Source organism: Temnothorax americanus, unplaced genomic scaffold (assembly GCF_048541705.1).
Source record: "Temnothorax americanus isolate GAGA-0224 unplaced genomic scaffold, ASM4854170v1 Scaffold75, whole genome shotgun sequence".
Taxonomy (NCBI): domain Eukaryota; kingdom Metazoa; phylum Arthropoda; class Insecta; order Hymenoptera; family Formicidae; genus Temnothorax; species Temnothorax americanus.
The window spans coordinates 177,110-199,439 of record NW_027509798.1 but is presented as its reverse complement, the minus strand read 5'-3'; the positions used below and the strand labels follow the sequence as shown (position 1 = coordinate 199,439).

The following is a 22,330-nucleotide window of genomic DNA, read 5'->3' as shown; positions in this document are numbered from 1 at the left end:
AAAAAATTTTTCAAATTCATTTTTCCCGGGAAAAATTTTAAATGAAATTTTTTCTGGCCTAAAATTTTCTTGTGATTCATTGACATCAATCTCCATCTGTTCTGGATTATTAGACTCTTTTTGAAAATTTGAAGTAGAAGGTTGTGGGTCTAAATTCGAAATAGATATATCAATTTCCTTTTGAGTCGAACTCTGCTTAAATTCACCTTGGCGAAATGACTTTTTACGTTTCCTATGTTCGCGTGATCTTTCAGTTGATGACTTAGCACTCTCCTTTTGACGTTTCCTATGTTCGCGTGATCTTTCAGTTGATGACTTAGCATTCCTTTTCTTATCACTTTTGTTCCTCTCAAGCTGTTTCTTTGATTTTCGTCGGTTCTTAAAGTAATTTTTTCTCGATTTTCTCGGCATTTTTAAATTTCAATCTTAACTAATTCGTTGAATCTTTCCAAATTTTTCGCGGTAGTATAAAGTTTTTACCGTATTATATATTTTTTAAAAGAAGGTAAAAAAAAGGCGCCAAGTACACGTATAGTAGTGTATATGTTGTTACCTAAAAAATAAAGAAAGTGGTAGTATTATACCTCGAAAAAACCTAAGTAACAAGTTTTAGATCTTTATATCTCGAAAAATCTCGAAAAAATCTAAGCAGTAGTATCTTTATTTCCGAAAAATTATAACCCAAGTGATACACGTCACAAAATTATGTCACCTTATCAAAAAGAAGAGTCGCGCTTTAAGTGATCTATTACAATTACAAAAAAGAAATGATATCTCTTTAAATTAGAGCGCCAATTACAGAAAGAACATGTATATTGCCTCAAAAAATAATTGTTGCACTACTTTGTAAAATCTTTACATTGTGTCAATTAGAAAAGAATGTATAATAACAATTTTATAAGATTAAAAAATTTTATTTAAATTTAACAAGGGAATACAAGATATTTAAATACAAAGTTATTTACATGTGTATTTTTTAATGGCCACAAAGAATTACAGAGGTAACAGTACAAAATAAAAATATTTTATTAAAATACATAAATTTTTCTTGTAAAAAAACTTGGCGCTGCTAGACCTCGAAATTTTAAACAAATAAATAAACTTATTCTATACTTAATTATAAGCCGCATTATCCGCCGTCCGCGTAGTCACGCACACCCATATCACTCACTCCCACATCCACGCTGATAATTATTTAATATTACTCCCATTGCATTCTTCTTTGAATTATTTTTATTTATTGTTGTCCTTATTTATTTAAAAGGTCTAGCAGCGCCAATTTTTTTTACAAGAAAAATTTATGTATTTTAATAAAATATTTTTATTTTGTACTGTTACCTCTGTAATTCTTTGTGGCCATTAAAAAATACACATGTAAATAACTTTGTATTTAAATATCTTGTATTCTCTTGTTAAATTTAAATAAAATTTTTTAATCTTATAAAATTGTTATTATACATTCTTTTCTAATTGACACAATGTAAAGATTTTTCAAAGTAGTGCAACAATTATTTTTTGAGGCAATATACATGTTCTTTCTGTAATTGGCGCTCTAATTTAAAGAGATATCATTTCTTTTTTGTAATTGTAATAGATCACTTGAAGCGCGACTCTTCTTTTTGATAAGGTGACATAATTTTGTGACGTGTATCACTTGGGTTATAATTTTTCGGAAATAAAGATACTACTGCTTAGATTTTTTCGAGATTTTTCGAGATATAAAGATCTAAAACTTGTTACTTAGGTTTTTTCGAGGTATAATACTACCACTTTCTTTATTTTTTAGGTAACAACATATACACTACTATACGTGTACTTGGCGCCTTTTTTTTACCTTTTTTTAAAAAAGGTAATTTTGTGCGGATATCACGCCTTTTTGTAGTATATTACGCATTGTATAAACAGTATGTACAGGATAAAGCTATTTGGAGGTATAATACTACCACTTTGTTTTTTTCGAGGTAACAACATAACAGGGTAACAACATAATACATATACACTATTATGCGTGTACTTGGCGCTCTTTTTTACCTTTTTTTTAAAAAGGTAATTTTGTACGGATCAACAGCTACGTCTAAAAATAAAATAATGTATCAATATGATATTATGGCTACGATCAACGTGACACTACAAATGCTTCGAAGCATTCCTCTTCTCTTTTCTTTCAATGAAGAAAGAAGAAGAAGAAGAACGCTCCAGAGCATTTGTATCACGTTGACCGTAGCTTATATATCAAGATATATATAAAATATCAACAACCTGTTCACCGTTCTCTGGATAGAATTGTAACACTGCTCTTGCGCTTCTTGACAGACATGCATACAACGTTGATAAGAAACGATATAAATGTTTTGTAGGATTGTGCAAAGTTTTGCTTGCATAGCACAACCACAAGCGCAGAAACACTGACAGCCCCATCAAACGTACCAGCTTTAAATGGCAATCCTTGACCTATATCTAAAAATAAAATAATGTATTAATATGATATTATGGCTACGGTCAACGTGACACTACAAATGCTTCGAAGCATTCCTCTTCTCTTTTCTTTCAATGAAGAAAGAAGGAGAAGAAGAACGCTCTAGAGCATTTGTATCACGTTGACCGTAGCCTATATATCAAGATATATATAATATCAACAACCTGTTCTCACCGTTCTCTGGATAGAATTGTAACACTGCTCTTGCGCTTCTTGACAGACATGCATACAACGTTGATAAGAAACGATATAAACGTCTTGTAGGATTGTGCAAAGTTTTGCTTGCATAGCACAACCACAAGCGCAGAAATACTGACAGCCCCATCAAACGTACCAGCTTTAAATGGCAATCCTTGACCGAAATATTAATATGATATTATGGCTACGGTCAACGTGACACTACAAATGCTTCGAAGCATTCCTCTTCTCTTTTCTTTCAATGAAGAAAGAAGGAGAGGAAGAACGCTCCAAAGCATTTGTATCACGTTGACCGTAGCCTATATATCAAGATATATATAATATCAACAACCTGTTCTCACCGTTCTCTGGATAGAATTGTAACACTGCTCTTGCGCTTCTTGACAGACATGCATACAACGTTGATAAGAAACGATATAAACGTCTTGTAGGATTGTGCAAAGTTTTGCTTGCATAGCACAACCACAAGCGCAGAAATACTGATAGCCCCATCAAACGTACCAGCTTTAAATGGCAATCCTTGACCTAAAAAATAAAATAATGTATTAATATGATATTATGGCTATGGTCAACGTGACACTACAAATGCTTCGAAGCATTCCTCTTCTCTTTTATTTCAATGAAGAAAGAAGGAGAAGAAGAACGCTCCAGAGCATTTGTATCACGTTGACCGTAGCCTATATATCAAGATATATATAATATCAACAACCTGTTCTCACCGTTCTCTGGATAGAATTGTAACACTGCTCTTGCGCTTCTTGACAGACATGCATACAACGTTGATAAGAAACGATATAAACGTCTTGTAGGATTGTGCAAAGTTTTGCTTGCATAGCACAACCACAAGCGCAGAAATACTGACAACCCCATCAAACGTACCAGCTTTAAATGGCAATCCTTGACCTAAATATTAATATGATATTATGGCTACGGTCAACGTGACACTACAAATGCTTCGAAGCATTCCTCTTCTCTTTTCTTTCAATGAAGAAAGAAGGAGAGGAAGAACGCTCCAAAGCATTTGTATCACGTTGACCGTAGCCTATATATCATTCATCGCACAAAATTTTTTAATTGCAAATCGGAAACGTACCTCGAGTTGAGCTCTTCTGCGATCAACGAAGTCGGGATCGAACGTGTCAGTCGTCACTTTCTGCTTTCTGCCAAGCGTAGAGAACCTTCTTTTCCGGCAGCGATAGTAGATGGGTGCGTTCAGCCGATACTCCGCTAGCCTAGCAATCGTGAGCAGTCGCTCGTTTCCTCTCCTTTTAATCCATTGGGTCAAAGGAGAGGAAACGAGCGAAAACGAGCGACTACTCACGATTGCTAGGCTAGCGAAGTATCGGCTGAACGCACCCAATGTAGGGATACGAAATCTTTAGATAAGCACGAAGCAATTCAATTCAGTATATCGCCGGCACGATTACGGTGTTACTGCCGTTTCGCGTACGCGCGTATGCGCGCGTTGTCGCACCTTACCTCGCGACGCGTAATAAAGAGTCACACGATCGGTCTCGCTCCGCGCGTACTACCGTGTCTCTCGATCGATCGAGATAGGTTAACTGATCAGATGATGAACTGACTGACAGGATAGCGCTCTAAACGAACGCACTGTCTGCACTGCACTGCACTGCGACACTAACGCCGCTAGCCGCCAGTGTCGAAAAAGTGAAAGTGACGTTCTCTGTTTGTTACATGTATGTTATAAAGAAAAGCGGTTGACGGAGACGACGTATCTTAAAAATAAATTTTCGCATTTGGACTTTGCGTCGCAATATCTCCGCTCGTAGGGCACGTAGCGGAATATTATGAGAGAAACCCCCCCCTAATTGGACCCCAAGCTATCGATCAAGCCTACTTAGAACTTGATCCGTTCACTCGTTATCGAGATCTCAACATCTCGGGTACTCGCAACCCGTCGCGTCGCGTAAAAGAGTCACGGTCGGTCTCGCTCCGCGTGTACTTGGCGCGAGACACTACCGTGTCTCTTGATATATAAAACGAAATACTTTTATTTTATATATATATATATATATATATATATATATATATATATAATAAAAGTATTTCGTTTTTTATCCTCAATTCGAATGTAAAAGGAAACCGAAATTCGCAGAGATAATTTTTATTTTTAAGAAACTTACGTCTAGGAAAATAAAATTTTTCGGAAACTGCTCGATGAAAGATGCACAGAATGCTCGCAGGATAATCGCAGGATAAATGAGGTGCAGAATGTTTTCCAGTATGTTAAGTTTTTAATAATACGTGAAAGAACTCTAATAAATCGGGGACTGCTTGAGGAAAGTGTTTGCACTTTTTCCAAAAATCTGTTCCACGTTTCTCTTACTATCACGATAAAACTGTATACAAAACGCATTTTATAATATCAGCAACTTTTTTAGTGTATATATATATATATATATATATATATATATTAATATAATTGTATATACTTACGAATAAGTCGTGTTGAATGCTTCTCTTAATCCTTTATTTCTTTTTTATAATATTTTTTATAATACTTTACGTCAATACGAAATTAGCAATAACATGTCAAAAGCATGTCATAAAAGCACAGCTGTTTGGCGCTAATTTAATTTCAATCGATCAAAAATTCAATCTGTAGTAAACTTCATAGGTTGCAAGTTTCACATTTCATATGTCATTTAGTGAATTTCCAGATTATATCAATTTTTAATATATTTTTATGAGAAGCGAAAGAAGATAATTAAGTAATGGAAGAATATAAGATTTGTAAGTTAAAATTACATTTATCTATATACATATGTTTAAATTTAATAGAAATATAATTTGAATAAATTTGATCTTTTAAAATTCTAGTATTTGATGACGGTTGTGACGAAATTTTAATAAACGCAGCATTTAATTTAGAAAACGAACAAGCGGAAAAACGAAAAGCGGAAAAACGAAAAGTGGAAGAAAAGCATAATTTGGATCACGAAAACGAACAAGTTAAAAAACGAAAAATGGAAGAAAAGCATAATTCGGATCACGGAAATAAAAAACCTAAAGAGGATTTCAAATAATATTGAACCTAATTTACAAACATTTGGGCTATAAGCATGTAAATTTCGTGAAATGAAATCTATTATATTCTCCATTGAGGTGTTTGGATTTATGTAAACAGACATTACTAAACATTTTTTATTGTCAATTTTCGCCTGTACTGCGCATATGTCTCCGTATTTGTCTGCATCCGCCAATCGTAATTCATTTTCGCCATCACCTTTCATTAGTCTGTGAGGCCTTGCCATCGTTTCGGCTTCGTTTTTTTCGTATATTTCAACCCCACCTGCTCTCACATCTTTACGTTTATACTGGGTTATCCATTTGAAACCTTCAATGTTCAATCGTTCATCATTGTTCAACCAGTTTTCATTCAAAGCTAGCAAATCGATATTCTGTAAAGAAATTTTACTAAACTTTCAAACGCTACTATATCGAAACGGTAAGAAATAGAGAGTTGGGTCTGGATTTATCATAAATGGGACTTCTTAAGCTTTAAAATGAGATGTTATTGATTATTCTACGATTATTAGTTTCGAAGATCTAAACGTTCAAAGTGTGACATATTTTCGTTGCATCGTTGCATCCGAGGGTACCCCCCTTACCGCGGAGAAAGACGTAGTTCTACGTCAAAAGTCCTGAGAGATGGAAGGGAAGATGAGAGAGAGGAGCAAGAAAAAGGAGGGGGGGAAAAGAGGAACAGGAGAAGGGAAAGAGTAGAAGAGAGGGAGACGGAAAAATGAAATGTAAAGGTAGTGAGTAGGGAGGAGAAACGATGAGAAGGGTGGGCGGAGAGAAAAGGGAGGAGAGGGAGGGTAAAGAGGAAGAGAGTGTGGTGAGGGTGAGGGGCAGGGGGAAAGGAGTCAGAGAGTGTAGACTGTGGAAAATAAAAAAGAGTGAAAGAGAGGAAAAAGAGGGAGAAGGGGAAGAAAGGAATGCAGGAGGGAGGAGGAAGGGAAGGAACGGGAAGGAAGCCCAAAGATAGGTTTTTGAGATGTAGCGGGAGTGAAGGGAAAACAGAAAAGGTTTTAGGAAAAGATAAAAAAGTGGGATGTCGTGGGGTTGGTGGAAACATGGCTGAAATGAGAGGAACGGGAGAAGATGAAGAATAACGTGCCAAAGGAGTTCAACTGGAGGATACAGGGTGTAAAGAAAGAAAGAGTTGGGAGAAGAGGAAAAGCAATAGATGGAATAATGATGGGAGTCAGAAAGGTGTTAGAAGGGAAAGAAGAATGGATAAAGGAGGAGGGTTTAATGATTAGAGAAGTAGGATGGAAGAAGGAGAAATTGAGATTGGCAATAGTTTACGTAAGCAGCAATTTATGATAATGGGTAAAATAAAATCGGTGAAGGAAGAAGAAGGGAGAAAAAAGAGATGGATAGTGGGGGTCAATTTCAATAAGAGAACAGGGGAGAAAGGAGCGCTGGAGGATGGAGAAGAGGGAGTTGAAAGAAAATCGAAAGATAAAATGATAAATTGGCAGGGGGAAGGGCTGATTAGATGGGTTGAAGAAGAAGGGTGGGGAATTATGAATAGAGCATAGGAGGGAGATGAGAAGGAGGGGTGAATTTACAGGAGAAAGAGGGGAAACAGTGATCAATTACGCGAAGGGAGATAGGAATGTTTGGGAAAGAGTGTCAAGATTGGAGGTGGGGTGTGAGGTAGATTCGGATCACCAATCAATAGCAGTACGGTTGGACAAAGAGGATGGTGGTGAGAGGAGAGGGACAATAGCGGAGGAAGAGAGGTGGGTGAAAGAGACGGACTGGTCGGAAGAGGCAAAGGAGGAGTTTAGAAGAAGAACGGAGGAGGTAGAAATAGGTAGGGAGGGCAATATAGGTAAAGAAATCGAAAAGTTGACAAAAATAATTAAGATAAAAAAAAGGATGAAAAAAGTAAAAAGAGGGGCAGAAGGAACGGGAGGATAGTGGGATGGGGACTGTAGGAAAAAGAGGAAAGAGGTAGAAAAGTTATTGAGACACTGGAAAAGTGGAAGACAATATAAAGAACATTATAAGAGAAAAAAGGAGTATAAGGAAATGTGTGAGAAGAAAAAGGAAAAAAAGAGAAATCTGCTGGAAGAGGTAAGAGAGGCGAGAACAGAGAAGCAGGTGTGGGAAGTAATAAAGAAGGAAAAGAGAAAAAGAGTAGAAATTAATAATTTACTACTAGGAGATAACAATGGAGGAGTGGGATGAATACTTAAGGGACATGTTAGAAGGAACGGAATATAAGCGAAGGTTATAGGAGAAGGAAAGGAGGAAGAGCAGGGGGCGGAGGGGGAAGTAAAGAAAAGAGAGGGGATAGGATGGGAAGAGGTAGAGAGAGTGCTGATAGGGTTGAAAAAAAGTAAAGCGGCGGGAGAGAACGAGATAGGAAATAAATGTATATCCATAAATGTACATCAATAAACTATTATTTCAATTATCATTTCCTTACTTGCCGAAATTGTGATATTTTAAGTGTATTAATTATAATTATATAATAAGCAACAAATTTGTTTAAAATTTAAAAATTTCAAAGGAATTGGAGAGAGTGCTGTTATACTACATATTTAACTTTTAGAATACTCTGTATTTATGTTTTCTATTACTATTAATTAATATTATTGTTAGAATTAAAAAGTTACAATTATACTAATAAAATCTTTATACTATCTACTACTAGAAACATAAAATATTGATTCTTTGTATTTAATTAAAAAAAACTTAGAAACACTTGCATTTTTGCCATGTATCTTAGAAGTGTGGATTATATGACATTTATGGGTAAAATGTAAGTCTTATAAAAAGTTACAAATAATGTTTATAAATAAGGCAATAAATTGTCATAATAAGTTATAAAATATGTGTAACAAGTTTATTAAAATGTAAAAATGATAAACAAATTATAAAACTAAAAAATAAAAAAAAATAGAAGAACGATAGGTGCATTAAAGATTATTATTGTTATACGATCCAAAAAGAGAAAGAAAAAGAACACATAGGAGATTTTGAGTTTTAATAAAGTATCCGTACTATGGCCTAAATCCTGCATGCTAACTTGCCGTATATCCTAAACACAGGAGGGATATACGAGATATTAAGGTAAACAAAAAATACAAGAGCTATGAACTTGTATTTTGCTGTATTCCATAATTTACTATCCCTCTACACTTATGTGTCATGAAATAACCATTAAATTTCTTACATTCCCTACAGTAATTATTTTACGTAGGTCGTAACACAAGATCGCGCTTCTTACTACGGTGAGAAATCAATTCAAATCACGACAGTTTCGTTAATATTATCAGTAAAGTAAAGAACTGAAATTACAACACAATACTAATATGGCATAAAGGCACATAAAAGAATAATTAGTAGCAAGTAACTTCATTCTTTCTATTTTTTCTGACATCTGCGGCGTAAAACCCCTCGTGGCGTAAAAATACTAGACTTACTCTATAATAAATATGTTTTTGATGCATCCATATGTAACTTTTTAGTATGTTATTGTTTATAAGGTTTTAGTATATTTGTTTATAAGGAATAGCATAATTATAGTAAATATTTTCACCTTCTTTATAAATATATAGTATAGCTAAGAATGTATAGAATAAACATACTAGCATTTTTTTATTTCTTGTAATGCAACATTTTTATCAGTTGGTGTAAAGAAAACACATTGTTACTTATTTTCAAAAAAGACATGTGGTTGCATATTCCAAATTACATAATTTTTTTGCTAAGCAACAATTTTTTTACACCAATTGATTTATTTTATTATTCTGTACATAAAAATGTTAAAGGTACAGTTACCAAAAAATGAATAGTTTATGAGGTACTTTATATTTCGCCAGATTAAAATATGAAATATCTTGTAAACTATTAATTTCTTTACAACTATCTTAATACTTTTATATGTAAAATAATTAGAAAAATCATATTATGAAAAAAAAAGCGATGACCTTTATGTGACCTTAAAAAATTGATTTATTTCAAAATTGGTTTTATCATTATTTGTTCTTTTTGATGCATCTTTTGTCTAAAACGTTTTTTCATATCTTCTATATTTTTTTAGATATTTGCCTGGGGCGTTTAAAATGGCACACTTGTTATATAAATATATAAATAGATATGTAAATTATTAATTTGTTAATTATAACTCTAACTAAAATTTTTATGTAGAATAATGAAAAATTATGTTATTAAAAAATCATACAATTTCCATTTTAAAAAATGGAGATGACCTTTATGTGACCTTAAAGATTCGATTTTTTCGAAAATTGATTTCATCAATGATTGATTTATTTGTGCCCCTTGATATTTTACATTTGTCTGAACCGTTTTCTCGTATCTTTCACATTTTTCGAGATATTTGTTTGATGGGGTATTTAAAATAACATACCCTGTATATATGTATATGTATATACATATACAGGGTCTGCGAACAAAAAGTGTCCACCATCTATATTTCAGAAATGGCTTAAAATTATGAAAAATATCGAAATGTACATGTTTGATCATTTCGAGGGGCAACTCAGAGGATTGGGAGTCGTCTCCCCAAGGGATTGCCCTATAAGAAAACTCCAAATCCTTAAAAATTTCAAATGGAACCTCTTATATTGTATATCGTTAGAAAGAGCATAAAATAAGAAAAACTTTGGCTCAAACCAGAGGTTGATACATTAACTCATTCGGAAATTATTTTCCAAGCAAAAATAAAAAATTAAAATAAGAAGAATCTTCATGAATGTTTGTTTGACGTTTACGTGCGCGTTTGCGAGAGTTCGTTAAGAGTTTAGAAAGGTAATTTTCTTGCTAGAAGCATTTAATAATTTACTTGCATTTACTTAATAGAATGTATAAAATCAACGAGGTCGGGAAATATTCTGCAGATATTGAGTACTGTTTACAAATACAAACCAAATATGACCATTTCAATCAGTTTCTACGAATGTAAGCAGCTGTAAATTACTGGAGCACAGAAATGGTCATAACTCGGAAATAAGGTCAAATAGGACATATGTTTATATTTTTTCATTGTTTTCGTGTCCTGAATCTACCACTACAATACTTCCCACTTATTAGGAAACACCTGTATGGATATGTATGTATGTACATATAACATAAGTACAGTTGTCGAATGTCAAACGTTAAGAAATGTAGAAGATTAAGAACAAGATGATAAGGCTATGGTCCATTTGATGCTACAAATGCTTTGAAGCGTTCTTCATCTTCTTCGTTTTTCTTCACTGAAAGAAAAGAGAAGAGGAATACTTCGAAGAGCATTTGTAATGTTAAATGGATCGCAGCTTAAGTAAACATACATGGAACTACACACCATTAATTTTTAAAACTATAAGAGGAATGACTAAAGGTGGAATAATTACGACACATGTAAGGAATTACACAGACTAAAACCAAAGGAGAATATACGAGACAATGCAATAAAATTTTATATGTAACAAAAACAGATGGAATTATTCTGTATGGTCAAAATATTGCAAAAATATTGGAGATACAGATTGAAAAAGTGCAGAAAGAAGAAGAAAGATATATAATATTTGAAAAAGATTATATATTTTATTTTTTAATTATATTAAATAAATGAAAAGCACTAAAAAAATATAAAATAAAAAAATTTTTTTTATAGAACCAACTTCAAAAAAGCTCTAAAAAGTAAAACAAAATAAAACTTTTTTATTTTTTTTTAATTTTTTCTTACTTTTTAGTTTTTTTGAACTCAGTTCTAATTTTTTTAAATTTTTGAGCAATTTTTAAAATTTTAATTGTTTCTTCAATTCTTTTAAATAGATTTATATATCAATTTCTATGTGACATAACAGTCACGTGTAAAATTTAATATTTCATGATAAAAAATTAAATATAATTCATTTTTAACCAACTTCAAAAAGGAGGTTCTCAATTCGGCGAGTATGATGTACGTGGATATGTGTATGATTTTTTCTGAAACTACTGTATGAATGCGGTTTTCACTGTAGAGCAATCGTTGTTCCGGAAAGTTTTAGTACATAAAACATCGCGTAGAACATCAGGGTACGGAACAGTAAGGAAATTATGCATACTTAATAATTACATTAATTACAAGCAAATAATAAATTATTATTTTTGATTCGTATCAATTGAATAACGCACTAAAGAAGTATGAATTGAGAAAAAAAAATTTTTTTATAAAAGAATTTCAAAAAAGCTCTAAAAAGGATTTAAAAAATAAAAAAATAAAGAAGTTTTAAAAAGGGTATGAAATAATAGAGAGGAATTTTAAGAATTCCTTTTAATGTTTTGAAGTCGGCGCCAAATTAATAATATTTTTAAAGTATTTTTTCAATTTTTTGAAGTCGGCGCCAAATTAATAATTATTAAATCAATTTGACGTTGCCTTCAAAAAATTGAAAGTAATATTTAGTGTTTTTTTTTTTGCAGAACTGGTGCGCACTCAATGCACATTAAAGCCGTCGTACACACAAATCAACGTAAAGTATGTTTAATATGAACGGGTTAAGTCACGAAATCTTCAATATTCTTTATTATACTATTTGGTAAAATATGTATTAGGTTTTTTATCAGAGAGTCGAAATATTTGCATTTTACTTTAAATATTAGAGATTAAATTAGTATACAACGGCTTTAATGTGCACTGAGTGCGCACTGCCAATGAAAAATGCTATTAAAAATATCTTTATTTGGCGCCGACTTCAAAAAATTGAAAGAAATTCTTAAAAGTATTATTTCATACATTTGAGAGCTTTTTTTATTTAATTTTTTTATTTTTTATTTGTTTTTTAAAGTTTTTTTAAAAGCCGTCTTATTAAAAAAAAAAATTTGTTTACGTTGGCTCATCGCATGACAAGAAAAAGCAAATGTGTTTCTTTACATTTTTAAATTGATAAAACTGATGCTATAAATCATGATTACATCAATGATGGAGATGGCTACAGCGTGTTTTATGTATAATATATGATTTTTTTAAATTTATGATTAAGGTATCATAAAATTAAAAAAAAAACAGACGAAAGAAAAAAGAAAAAAAGGAAAGAAAAGAGCCAAGAGACAGAAAAAAGGAGAGAGAGAAAGAGGGAGACAGAGAGACAGAGAGAGAGGGAGACAGAGAGAGAGATTGATTGATTGATTGATTGGTTTATTTTATGCCATAGTCACAGACTTTAATGAATAATACAAAGATACACATGATATAAACAAAAGCGAAAAATAAAAGACAGAAGAGAAAGAGAGAGAGAAGGGGGGAGAGCAGAGGGGGAAAGAGTGAGAGAAGGGGAAGAAAGAGAGCGAGAAAGAGAGAATTAGTGAGAATAAGAAAAAATAGCTGCAAAATGCAAAAAGAGACAAAATTAGGACGACAGGATATGAATTTAAGGGAATAGATGAGGATAAAATTGAATAATAGGACATGAACAAAAATCAGAGAGAATCAGAGTAGTTATACTAAGGGAGTTCCAACTCGGGAGCTCCGAGGGGGGGTGAGGGAGAGGGGTATCGGATTACGCGGGGGAGTGAGGGGGTGAGGGAGGGGGGTATCGGGATTCCCCGGTGGGTGAGGGGGAGGGGGGGGTATCGGGTTACACAGGGGTATTAGGTTACAAGGAGTAACGCGGGGGTGAAAGGTGGGGGGAGGGGCGGGGTATCGGGTTACACAAGGATATTGGATTTCGCGGGGGTGAGGGGGAGGGGAGTATCGGGTTACACAAAAATATCGGATTTTTCGCGGGGTGGGGGGAAGGGGGGTTGACCTTGACATACCACCGGGATGACTCACCGGGATGAGTCACCGGGATGACTCACCTGCGCCGCTGGTCCGCGCCGCTGGTCCGCGCGGAGAGAGGGGGTCCGCGTTCGCGTTCGCGGTCGCGCCGCGGGTCCGCGTGGGGGTTCGCGGGGGTCCGCGGGGGCCGCGTGGAGGTCCGCGGTTGCGCCGCGGGGTCCGTCGGGTCGCGGGGGGGGGCACGTTCGCAACGACGCCGCTAGGCGGCGTACAATGGGTAAGACTAACTCGATAGCGCACTGCGTAGGAGCGTGTATTTTTGTCGATGACGCATCGAACCTGTCGGGACACGTTCGTCGTAAACAACATTTTTCTAGGAAAAAAGGGGGTGTTATCTCGTAGACTAAACAATTTCGCGCTATTTTTTACGACGCAGTACGTAAAAAAACAAAGGAAGAAATGACGTCATCGGGACGATGATGGACCCGATAACGCATCGAACCTGTCGGGACACGTTCGTCGTAAACAACATTTTTCTAGGAAAAAGGGGGTGTTATCTCGTAGACTAAACAATTTCGCGCTATTTTTTTACGACGCAGTACGTAAAAAACAAAGGAAGAAATGACGTCATCGGGACGATGATCGACTCGATAACGCATCGAACCTGTTGGAACATGTTCGTCGTAAACAACATTTGATAAAATATAGGTAGGGATGGACATGCACGCAAAGAAATTACATCGTTCATTTAGTTGTAAAAAAAGCCTGTTTATTTAACTCTTTTTTACATAATATATATTACATACTAAAAAACTAAAGCTGCGAGCTCACAATCGACTATCTGATTCATATTGAACGCATCGCTAGCGTATATTACATTCGACGCTTCCTTGGGATCCTTCACAGTGGACGCGATATCGGAGAACTGCGCAAACTTTGCATCGACCGTCGCAAGTATTTTGATCAAACGATCGAATCTCGCATCGATGCACGATCGAGATCGAACATACGATGCATCGTCGATTCGGTCATTCTCAAGCATACGTTTGCAGATTCGAGACGTATGAGTTTGATGTTATTAACTGTACAAACTCTCACCGTTAGCGGTCCAACGTTTATAAAACTATGAATATCTTTGAAGTCATTGCGAAAGAAATTCTGAATATTTTGCCGTTGCTCGTATAGTGCCTTCCACGTTTCGAGAGACAACAGCAGTTCCTTTCCTCGGCGAGGATCTCCAACGGCGATCTCCACGTAGCTCGGTGGACCCACGTTGATACCAATTTCGAGGAATTTGTATTCCATAGCTGTCAGCGCGTATCGTCTGCTGAGTATACGAACCGCGCGACGATCCAACGAAATGCTGTATAAAATAAATGAAATTAGTTTTATTTATAGTAAGTATTACAATTTGCTAAGATATAAAAACTGGGGTAGGCTTTATATGTTTTTTTATCCTAAACAAAACTTACCTATTACATTTCTTCTCATACGTTTGAGTTTCAACGTCGTGAATCGGCACGTAATAATTCATGGTAATTATGCGTTTTGCACCGTTGTTGCTGCTACTGCTGCTGTTGCTGCTATTGCATCCTTCAAAGGAGAACATTTTCGCTCTCTAGACTCTGAGAAGTTGACCGTCAGTACAAACGATTGCGACAAGACTGATCATATAAAATTAATCGAGTATACGCGACAATTCTCAAAGTAATGATGTGGTGGGGGAAAGGGAGAGGGGGAAATAATGTTTATAGAACTGCGCAGTGGATTTTTTTTAAGAGAGGGGGAAGTAAAACCTACTCTAACGGTGATGATTGGAGAGGGGAAAGGGAGTAAGAAATAAAACATTATAAAAAGTTATATATAATTTATTTATTAAAAAAAGATCGCAAATCCTTATGGCGTCGCGCGCGACCACCAGTTAAATAGTTTTATTACATTTTGTAACGCGCAATTCTTTTTATGTTTTCCGCATCGCATGGTATTGGTGTCATCTAGTTTATTCAAAGATTCGATATCTTCGTAATGCGCATCCAGAGTCTCGACGATTAGGTTTTTTCGCGCATAATTCTCCAGCAGATCGACCAGCCATTCTCGTTTTTGGCATCCCTTGACGTACACAAGAGTCGGCATCTCGTCGTCATCGTCTTCTTTGTCTTCTTTTTTGTCTTCTTCTATACCAAGCACGGCCGATGTAATCAGGTGTTTTACCATACTGTACGGCACGTTTCCGTCTTCCCATCGTAATCCATGGTGATTGCGAATCAACCAGGTAGCGCACGATTTGTCGGATTTTGTGAGGAGATTCCACGGCATGGGGTAATTAAAGATGTGATGCGTCAGAACGCAGCCTTTTCTCAGCACCGCCACCTCCTTCACGACAAATTTCATCCCGACGAGGAATCCTTGCAGGTCCACGAACGTTGGTACGGACATGACGAGATTTCTTTATCTTTCTCTCGCTCGTCGATGCGTCATTCGAGAGGAATGACGCGCAACTCTGCAAACCGTCTCGCGACACTCTGATTTATACTTCCCCCTCCCTTACTCCTTTCAATAATTGTATCGGAGATTGATGGAAAGAGAGAGAAAATATTTACGTCAACGTTGCCGCGAACATTCAGACTATTTTGCGCACCACGTTCGTCAACGGGTTGTACTCAATCACGCGGTCGTGTATGATGAGACAGTACGCGGAAGTATTCGGCGGTACGTTCTCCATGCAGTCGAATTCTAGTCTAACATCTACGGTAGCGTTTTTGACGGATTCGTTTTGGCGAGAGCAATCGATGATCACAAACGGACCGTTACGTAGAAAAGTCGAAACGGTGAGACTCGGCTCGAGATATTTGTATCCGTAGTATCCCTTGCAGAAACGAGCGTACATATCGTACAGAATCGCCCATCTATGTTTACCAAAGTCCAAATTCAGATCGTCGTACGGATAAACTTCCGAGTTTAGATAGAGTTTTACGTTGGTCAAGTTGCAGTCGTCGAATCGGCTTGTGTCGGCGGACATGACGTTCTTCCAACCCGTCTGCAGAGCGAAGACGACGTATCGCGGTTTCTCGAGCTGGGTCGCGGTCTTAATGGCCCACGAATGCTTGGTCGTGTTCTGCAACAGGGGATACTCGTACAGATCCCACGAACGGAAACCCATACTTAAATATCGTCCGTCTTCCAAAATGCGCAGCATCGACAGCTTGTTGATCTTGTTCAATACCACGTGAGGCATTCGCCATTGTATCTTGAGTATTTTGATAGTAGGCTCCAACGCGAGACTTCCCACCAGGGAATTGTTGTCGTTGCGCGCTCGTATCAAGATCAATTCGTGACGAGCGTTGATCACCACACGTTTGTAATCCTCGCAAAATCCCAGTAACAAGTTGAGCGGTACGCAGAAATTAAAATATCCATTCGGGTTATTATGTGGTTCCCAGCCCGCGTTTCGCAGGATCACGCTTCTGTCGGACGAAACCGTAACGTAGTTCTTGAGCGTGCTGGTTATTCCTACGTTTCTGCAACGATCAATCTCCATACCGTCGAGCTCGTATCGAATCTCGTCAAACATGAACGCGACGCAATTAGTACCCAATACCACGTTATCGGCTTGACCAGCTGCTCTGGTCACCGTCAATGTTCCTTCGACGTGGAGAAAACTTTCGCACGGCAACGTATACAGATCCTGCTGTTGTATGGGTATTCGTATCTCGTCGCTATACTCGAACGTTGTGTTGGCGTACGGGTGGTACGTGTGAGTCTCGATCTTGACGATGCGATCGTCAAAGACCGGCTCGCCTCCGATGTTAAGAATTTCAGTCATCGTTCAGATGTTTCGTACCGCGAATCCCAGAAATTGTAAAAATTTAACGTTCGATGCGTTGAGCTTCTTTCTCGTTTCTGTTTTCGTCTCAGTTTTAACGCTACCGAATGTCGATTTGATGATATTGTCGATCGTCGCAGTCGTAAAGATATTCTTATTTGTCGCGTGCTCCGAGTCGTTCAACACGAGCATGTCACACGTCGCACGTTATCGCTGTAGCCGTCGTACGTGCAATCTGACGGTGATCTCTTCTCCTCGAAAATCGAGCAATCGTCCGTCTTGATCCGTGACGCGTATCGTTAGATCCGTAACGCTTCGCGCGATGATCGGCAGATAAATGATCTGCGCCGGCGTTTCCGATATCTTATATCCCGGTGGTACGCTCGGTGAAAATTCGTGTATCGTGTGAACGCGTTTGCCGTTGCTGTACGCACCCGCGGTTACGTTACACTCCACGCGGATAATGTTTACGTTGATAATATTAATCGACGCGTCCGACTCGTGCCACTGTCTCGGCTGCAATATACGCTTCGACGAGAATCCCAGCAGCAATCCGACGTTGTTCGGTTTGTTAAAGTTCACTCTGAAAGCGCACTTGATCTCGCTCTTCATCGTATTGTAATTTGCGCGGAGCACTATCGGGTATTCCGCGGCCTCGTCTTCGTAGCTGTTTGCGCGAATGGTCGCCTCTCGCGCGATATTCGCGACCGACGTACAATCATCGTTGGAACGATTTACGCGTCGCGGGCGTTTTCGTGAAATTTCGCGTTTCAAAAACTCATTTATGGCTCGTATCTCGTACGATCCCTCGGGAATCGTAATTTCCGTGTCATCCTCGTCGAAATAAAATTTATTGTTCGAAGAATTCACGTTCGGAATCGTGTGATAAGTCTCAAAGCACGATAGACCGAGTTCGTAGTCACCGTCGCTCAGATCCACTGCGGGAAAATAGTGCTCCGCGAGGATGCTGCTCTTCCCCGTCAGCGTGAACGTTATAGACATGTCGGTGGAAACCGTTAACGAATACTGAGTCACCACAGCGCACCGTCAGGCTTTAAATTAGCGTCGATCGTCCGGAGAAATTGCAGGCACAATTGTCCACAGATGTTCTGATCGTATCGCTGATAAGACGTGCAATTGTACTCGATCTTCGTCACGCTCGGCCCGAAATATTGCACCAGTTCTTTCGGTGGTCGAAGATTGCCGAAACTGTCGAAATATACGACTCGATCTTCCCTCTTCGCGTAAGGTAAACGGCCCAGTTACAGGCACTGTCCTAGTTTCCGGCACCGACGGTACATTTATATTTGTAATAAATAAAGTTTTCGTCAAATATTAAAAAAATTACAAGCAAATTAAAGAGCGTTTTTTACTGTTGATTATTGCATAAACACTTTTTTTTTAAATGTTTCGTACTTAAATTACCGACAGTGAATGGGGCGACTCGCGCGTTTCAGTGGCTCCCGAAGGGCATTCCTAGGTGACACACCTTAGTGGTAGCGAACGTCAAACTGCTGATTTTTAGTATTATGTAAGTATTAAAACGTCATAATGGTTATATGAACATGTTCAGCACGAATCACATTATCGATTAGATAAGTAATAGTTTATCTGTATGTTAGTTTTTCCCTTAAATTCCCGATGCCAAGAAGTGCGTCACGTAATGAAGGTTATGTTTCACTTTTTGGCACAGAGTTTGTAATATGTTGCATCTTTAATTTTGCTTTATTATTCTAGAAATTGAGGTAGATTTATTGATACTTGTAACTCGAAAATTTATGATAAAAAACATTTTTTATGAAAAAATCAATTCTAATGAATTTTTATGAAATTTGTTTGAAATTTATTAATTATTCAACACATTTTGACACTTTTTTTACGCTACAGATAAAGTTTGTTTTCTGTGTTTTATTTTCACCTGTCTTATTTTTTGTATTTTAATGTAATATATAAAAAATCTGTTGTAACAGAGTAAGCACAGATAGAGAAAAAAGTGATGGAGACTTTGGACTCTTCGAAGGTAGCTAATTTATCTCATATATCTTATATTATATGTAGTTTTTGCATAGAGGTTGACAAAATATAATACCTACAAGAGAGCTAATTAGTAATTAAACATTGATTATTACAGCTAAAATTATACGCAGGACAATTTAAGTAACTGTGACGTCTCGAAGTGCCGAAAATTGGGCCCGTTGGTGCCATAAAGTGCGGCAGAGCACTTCGATAGTGCCAAAAACGCCGGCAGTAACGAGCATTATAAAAATAATTATTTATTTATTAGAACTGAATGATTTAACTAAAAATATAGGTGAATCTTACTCAGAAAGCTTTAATGCACGTGTTAAAATAGTTTGTTTGGGGTTTAACAATATATCGCGTTCGTAAATAATAGAAAATCAGGGCCGCTGCTATAAAGGTGCCTATAACTGGGCCGTTTACCTTACGCTACCCAATGAGTACCGGGACCCGCTGCGTCGTCCAAATTCACAATACCACTCTCGTTTCGACGTACACCGCCGATCGGTAACGAATCACGCATGAAGACACCTCTGAAGAACGGTACGCGCAAACGCCTTGCCAGTTGATTCAATTGTACGTTAGTCGTAATACCCGCGGGCATATTTAACGTTTTTTTGACGTTTTTTTTTTATTTTTTGACGCTACTCCTCGCCCGCGTTTGTGCGGGCCGAGATACAGCCCTTGTCCGTATTTGTACGGAGCGAGATAAAGTCCGCGACCTTCCGCGGCGCGATTGTGACGTTGCATCTCTTCCAGCTGACGCCGCGCGGCTTTGTTATCGTTCACGGCTTTTACGACTGCCGCCGCTCCGCCGGCCAGAGAACCGAGAACTCCCAACAACGGTAGAATCGGCAATACGCCGCCTCGTTTCGCTGTCGGAAGTATCCGTTTTTTCATTAGATTTTTTTTCTTCGCAGTTTTCGATTTTTTCGTTTTCAAACCCATTCCAAGCTTCGTCTTAGCCTTCATGGTCGCCCAGACGGCTGTAGCGGCAGCTCTCTCTCCGAGAGTCGAATCTCTCGCGGTAATGCGTTTTCGCGCTTCCGCAGCGAGTATCTCGTCCGCCGCGTGTCTCTCGGTGAGATCGCGGTTACGCGAATAGGCTATGTCGTGCTCGCGACACGCCGCGTCCAATGGATTAATACCTTGATCGCCTCTCGCCAATCGTTCTTGTAAACGAGTTCCCGGACCGCAAAATTGATAGCTGGGAATGTGTAATTCGAACGGAAGTGCGTTTATCGCGCGATTTAACAGGCCTCCGCCATTTTTTTTCGTTGACATTCGCCGCAATCCTTTATCATTGGCGCGGGACCGTCGATGTGCGTTCGCTGCCACGGTCGATTGTAATGTTCGTAACAGCGACGATATGTCTGAACCTCCAAATCCGCCTTTAAATGTTCCGGAAGCTTGTCCCACACGTAGTGGACGTGATCGCCGCACGTTTGCAGCAGAACGGCTTTCGGCACAAATTGCAGCTGTTCGGCGCTCAAGTCGCGAATATCGGAAGGTCTCGACAGTAGGACAAACATTTTTGCTACTGAGCGATTCGCGGTTCCGCTCGCCTATAAATAGGCGTTCGAGTCAGCCAGAAAGTCGGCAGTGTGGAAAGAAATGAGATTCGTGCGACAACCGTTGGCGATTCGCGTGACGAATTGCGACGACAGATCACGGTCGATGGGAGGCAACGTGGAGAAACGCAAGCACGGTACGATGTTACCGACTACTATACGCGCGATCATTTGCGGCCCTTCGAATTGCGGTAAAACCAACGTTCTGATTAGTTTGCTGGAAAGTCCGCACGGTGTACGTTTCGAAAACGTGTACGTGTACTCGAAATCGCTGCAACAGCCGAAATATCGATATTTGGAGAATTTGTTGACATCGATCGACGAAATCGGTTATTTTACGTTCTCCAATAACAGTGACGTCATTCCACCGAGCGACGCACGTCCAAACTCGATCTTCGTCTTCGATGACGTGGCGTGCGATAAGCAAGACGTTGTGAGAGAGTATTTCTCAATGGGCAGGCACTCGAGCGTCGACTCCTTCTATCTCTGTCAGACGTATGCGAGAATACCTAAACATCTGATACGGGACAACGCGAATCTGCTGATCCTGTTCAAACAGGATGGTACCAATTTGAAACACGTGTACAACGATCACGTGAATACCGACATGTCGTACGATGAATTTTGCTCGTTGTGCCACGATTGTTGGCAATGTAAGTATGGATTCGTAGTGATAGACGAGGACAGCGCGCTTTCAAACGGGCGATACAGAAAAGGATTTAACGTGTTCGCGATACCGCAAAAGCGGTCAGTCGTTGCCGATACGTTGTCGAAGGTGAAACATTAGCGTTATTACAGAGAGAGATCGACACTCTGCCTTTTTTTGTTCCGCGATGGCTGCGATCGACGGGGGCGAGACGATTCGCGAGAAGGTTGTAAAAGATATTGCAAAGACGAGTAATTCGATTCGCAAGAAACTTCGCGCTTTGAAGACCGGTAAGATCGAAAAGGACATTGAGTTGGACACGCACTTTAAACCCCTCATCGGGCCGTTGAAAAAGATCGTTGACAACTCGAACTTGACCGCGGTGAAAAAAGAGGAGCCGACGGAGAGCGACGCTGACGCGAAAATCGAACCGCTATCCGTTCAACAACGCGGGGAGGAGGAGGATGCTACACCGAAGAGAAAGAAGAAACTGACTCCTGGCCGGATCTGTCATCGACACCGTGTAAATCTGATCAATCGAAACAACCGATAACCTCTACACCGATAACCTCTACACCGACGCGAACCGTGCAACGTACAAGTCCCGAATTTCTTGAAACCGCGAATGTTTTCGAAACCACGGACGACTCGATCAGGACGACCGTTCATAATCGGTTGCAAACGTCGGAGGGTCGAAAATGGTTTATAGAATCGTTGGAAGATCACTTGGGTCCACTGAATCGAATTTACATCGCAGATGTTTTGGGCCCCTGTCCATCGATGGACATAGCGTACGGCGTTTATCTCGGCAATAATAAATTGATGCTCGGTAATAAAAGTTTTGACG

General features: G+C 38.3%; 3 protein-coding genes and 1 pseudogene across 7 annotated transcripts in view; all 4 read right to left on the bottom strand.

Annotated features, from left to right (window-relative positions):
• The window catches only part of LOC143906735 (uncharacterized), a 109,866-nt gene extending 106,304 nt beyond the window's left edge, over positions 1 to 3,562 (bottom strand). Inside the window, exons 1-5 of one of the 5 annotated variants that reach the window (XR_013259631.1) lie at positions 3,394 to 3,558; positions 3,018 to 3,199; positions 2,651 to 2,836; positions 2,260 to 2,451; positions 1,771 to 2,074 (exon numbers count right to left, since the gene is read on the bottom strand). Coding sequence is in view for 3 of the 5 variants with exons in the window: in XM_077422976.1 (XP_077279102.1) it covers positions 2,433 to 2,451; positions 2,651 to 2,828; positions 3,016 to 3,199; positions 3,394 to 3,507 (495 nt within the window). In the remaining 2 variants the exon portion in view is untranslated. Of the gene's footprint in view, positions 1 to 1,770; positions 2,075 to 2,259; positions 2,452 to 2,650; positions 2,837 to 3,005; positions 3,200 to 3,393 lie in introns of those variants that run through there. The other 4 variants (XR_013259632.1, XM_077422978.1, XM_077422977.1 and 1 more) reach the window with 4 other exon arrangements.
• Positions 1 to 22,330, bottom strand: part of LOC143906733 (uncharacterized) — a 140,655-nt gene that overhangs the window by 57,982 nt on the left and 60,343 nt on the right. The window lies entirely within an intron of this gene.
• LOC143906718 (uncharacterized) lies at positions 14,230 to 15,860 on the bottom strand (annotated as a pseudogene).
• Positions 16,045 to 17,247, bottom strand: LOC143906717 (uncharacterized). Its single transcript, XM_077422961.1, has one exon. The coding sequence runs from the start codon at positions 17,245 to 17,247 to the stop codon at positions 16,045 to 16,047; it is 1,203 nt and encodes a 400-aa protein (XP_077279087.1).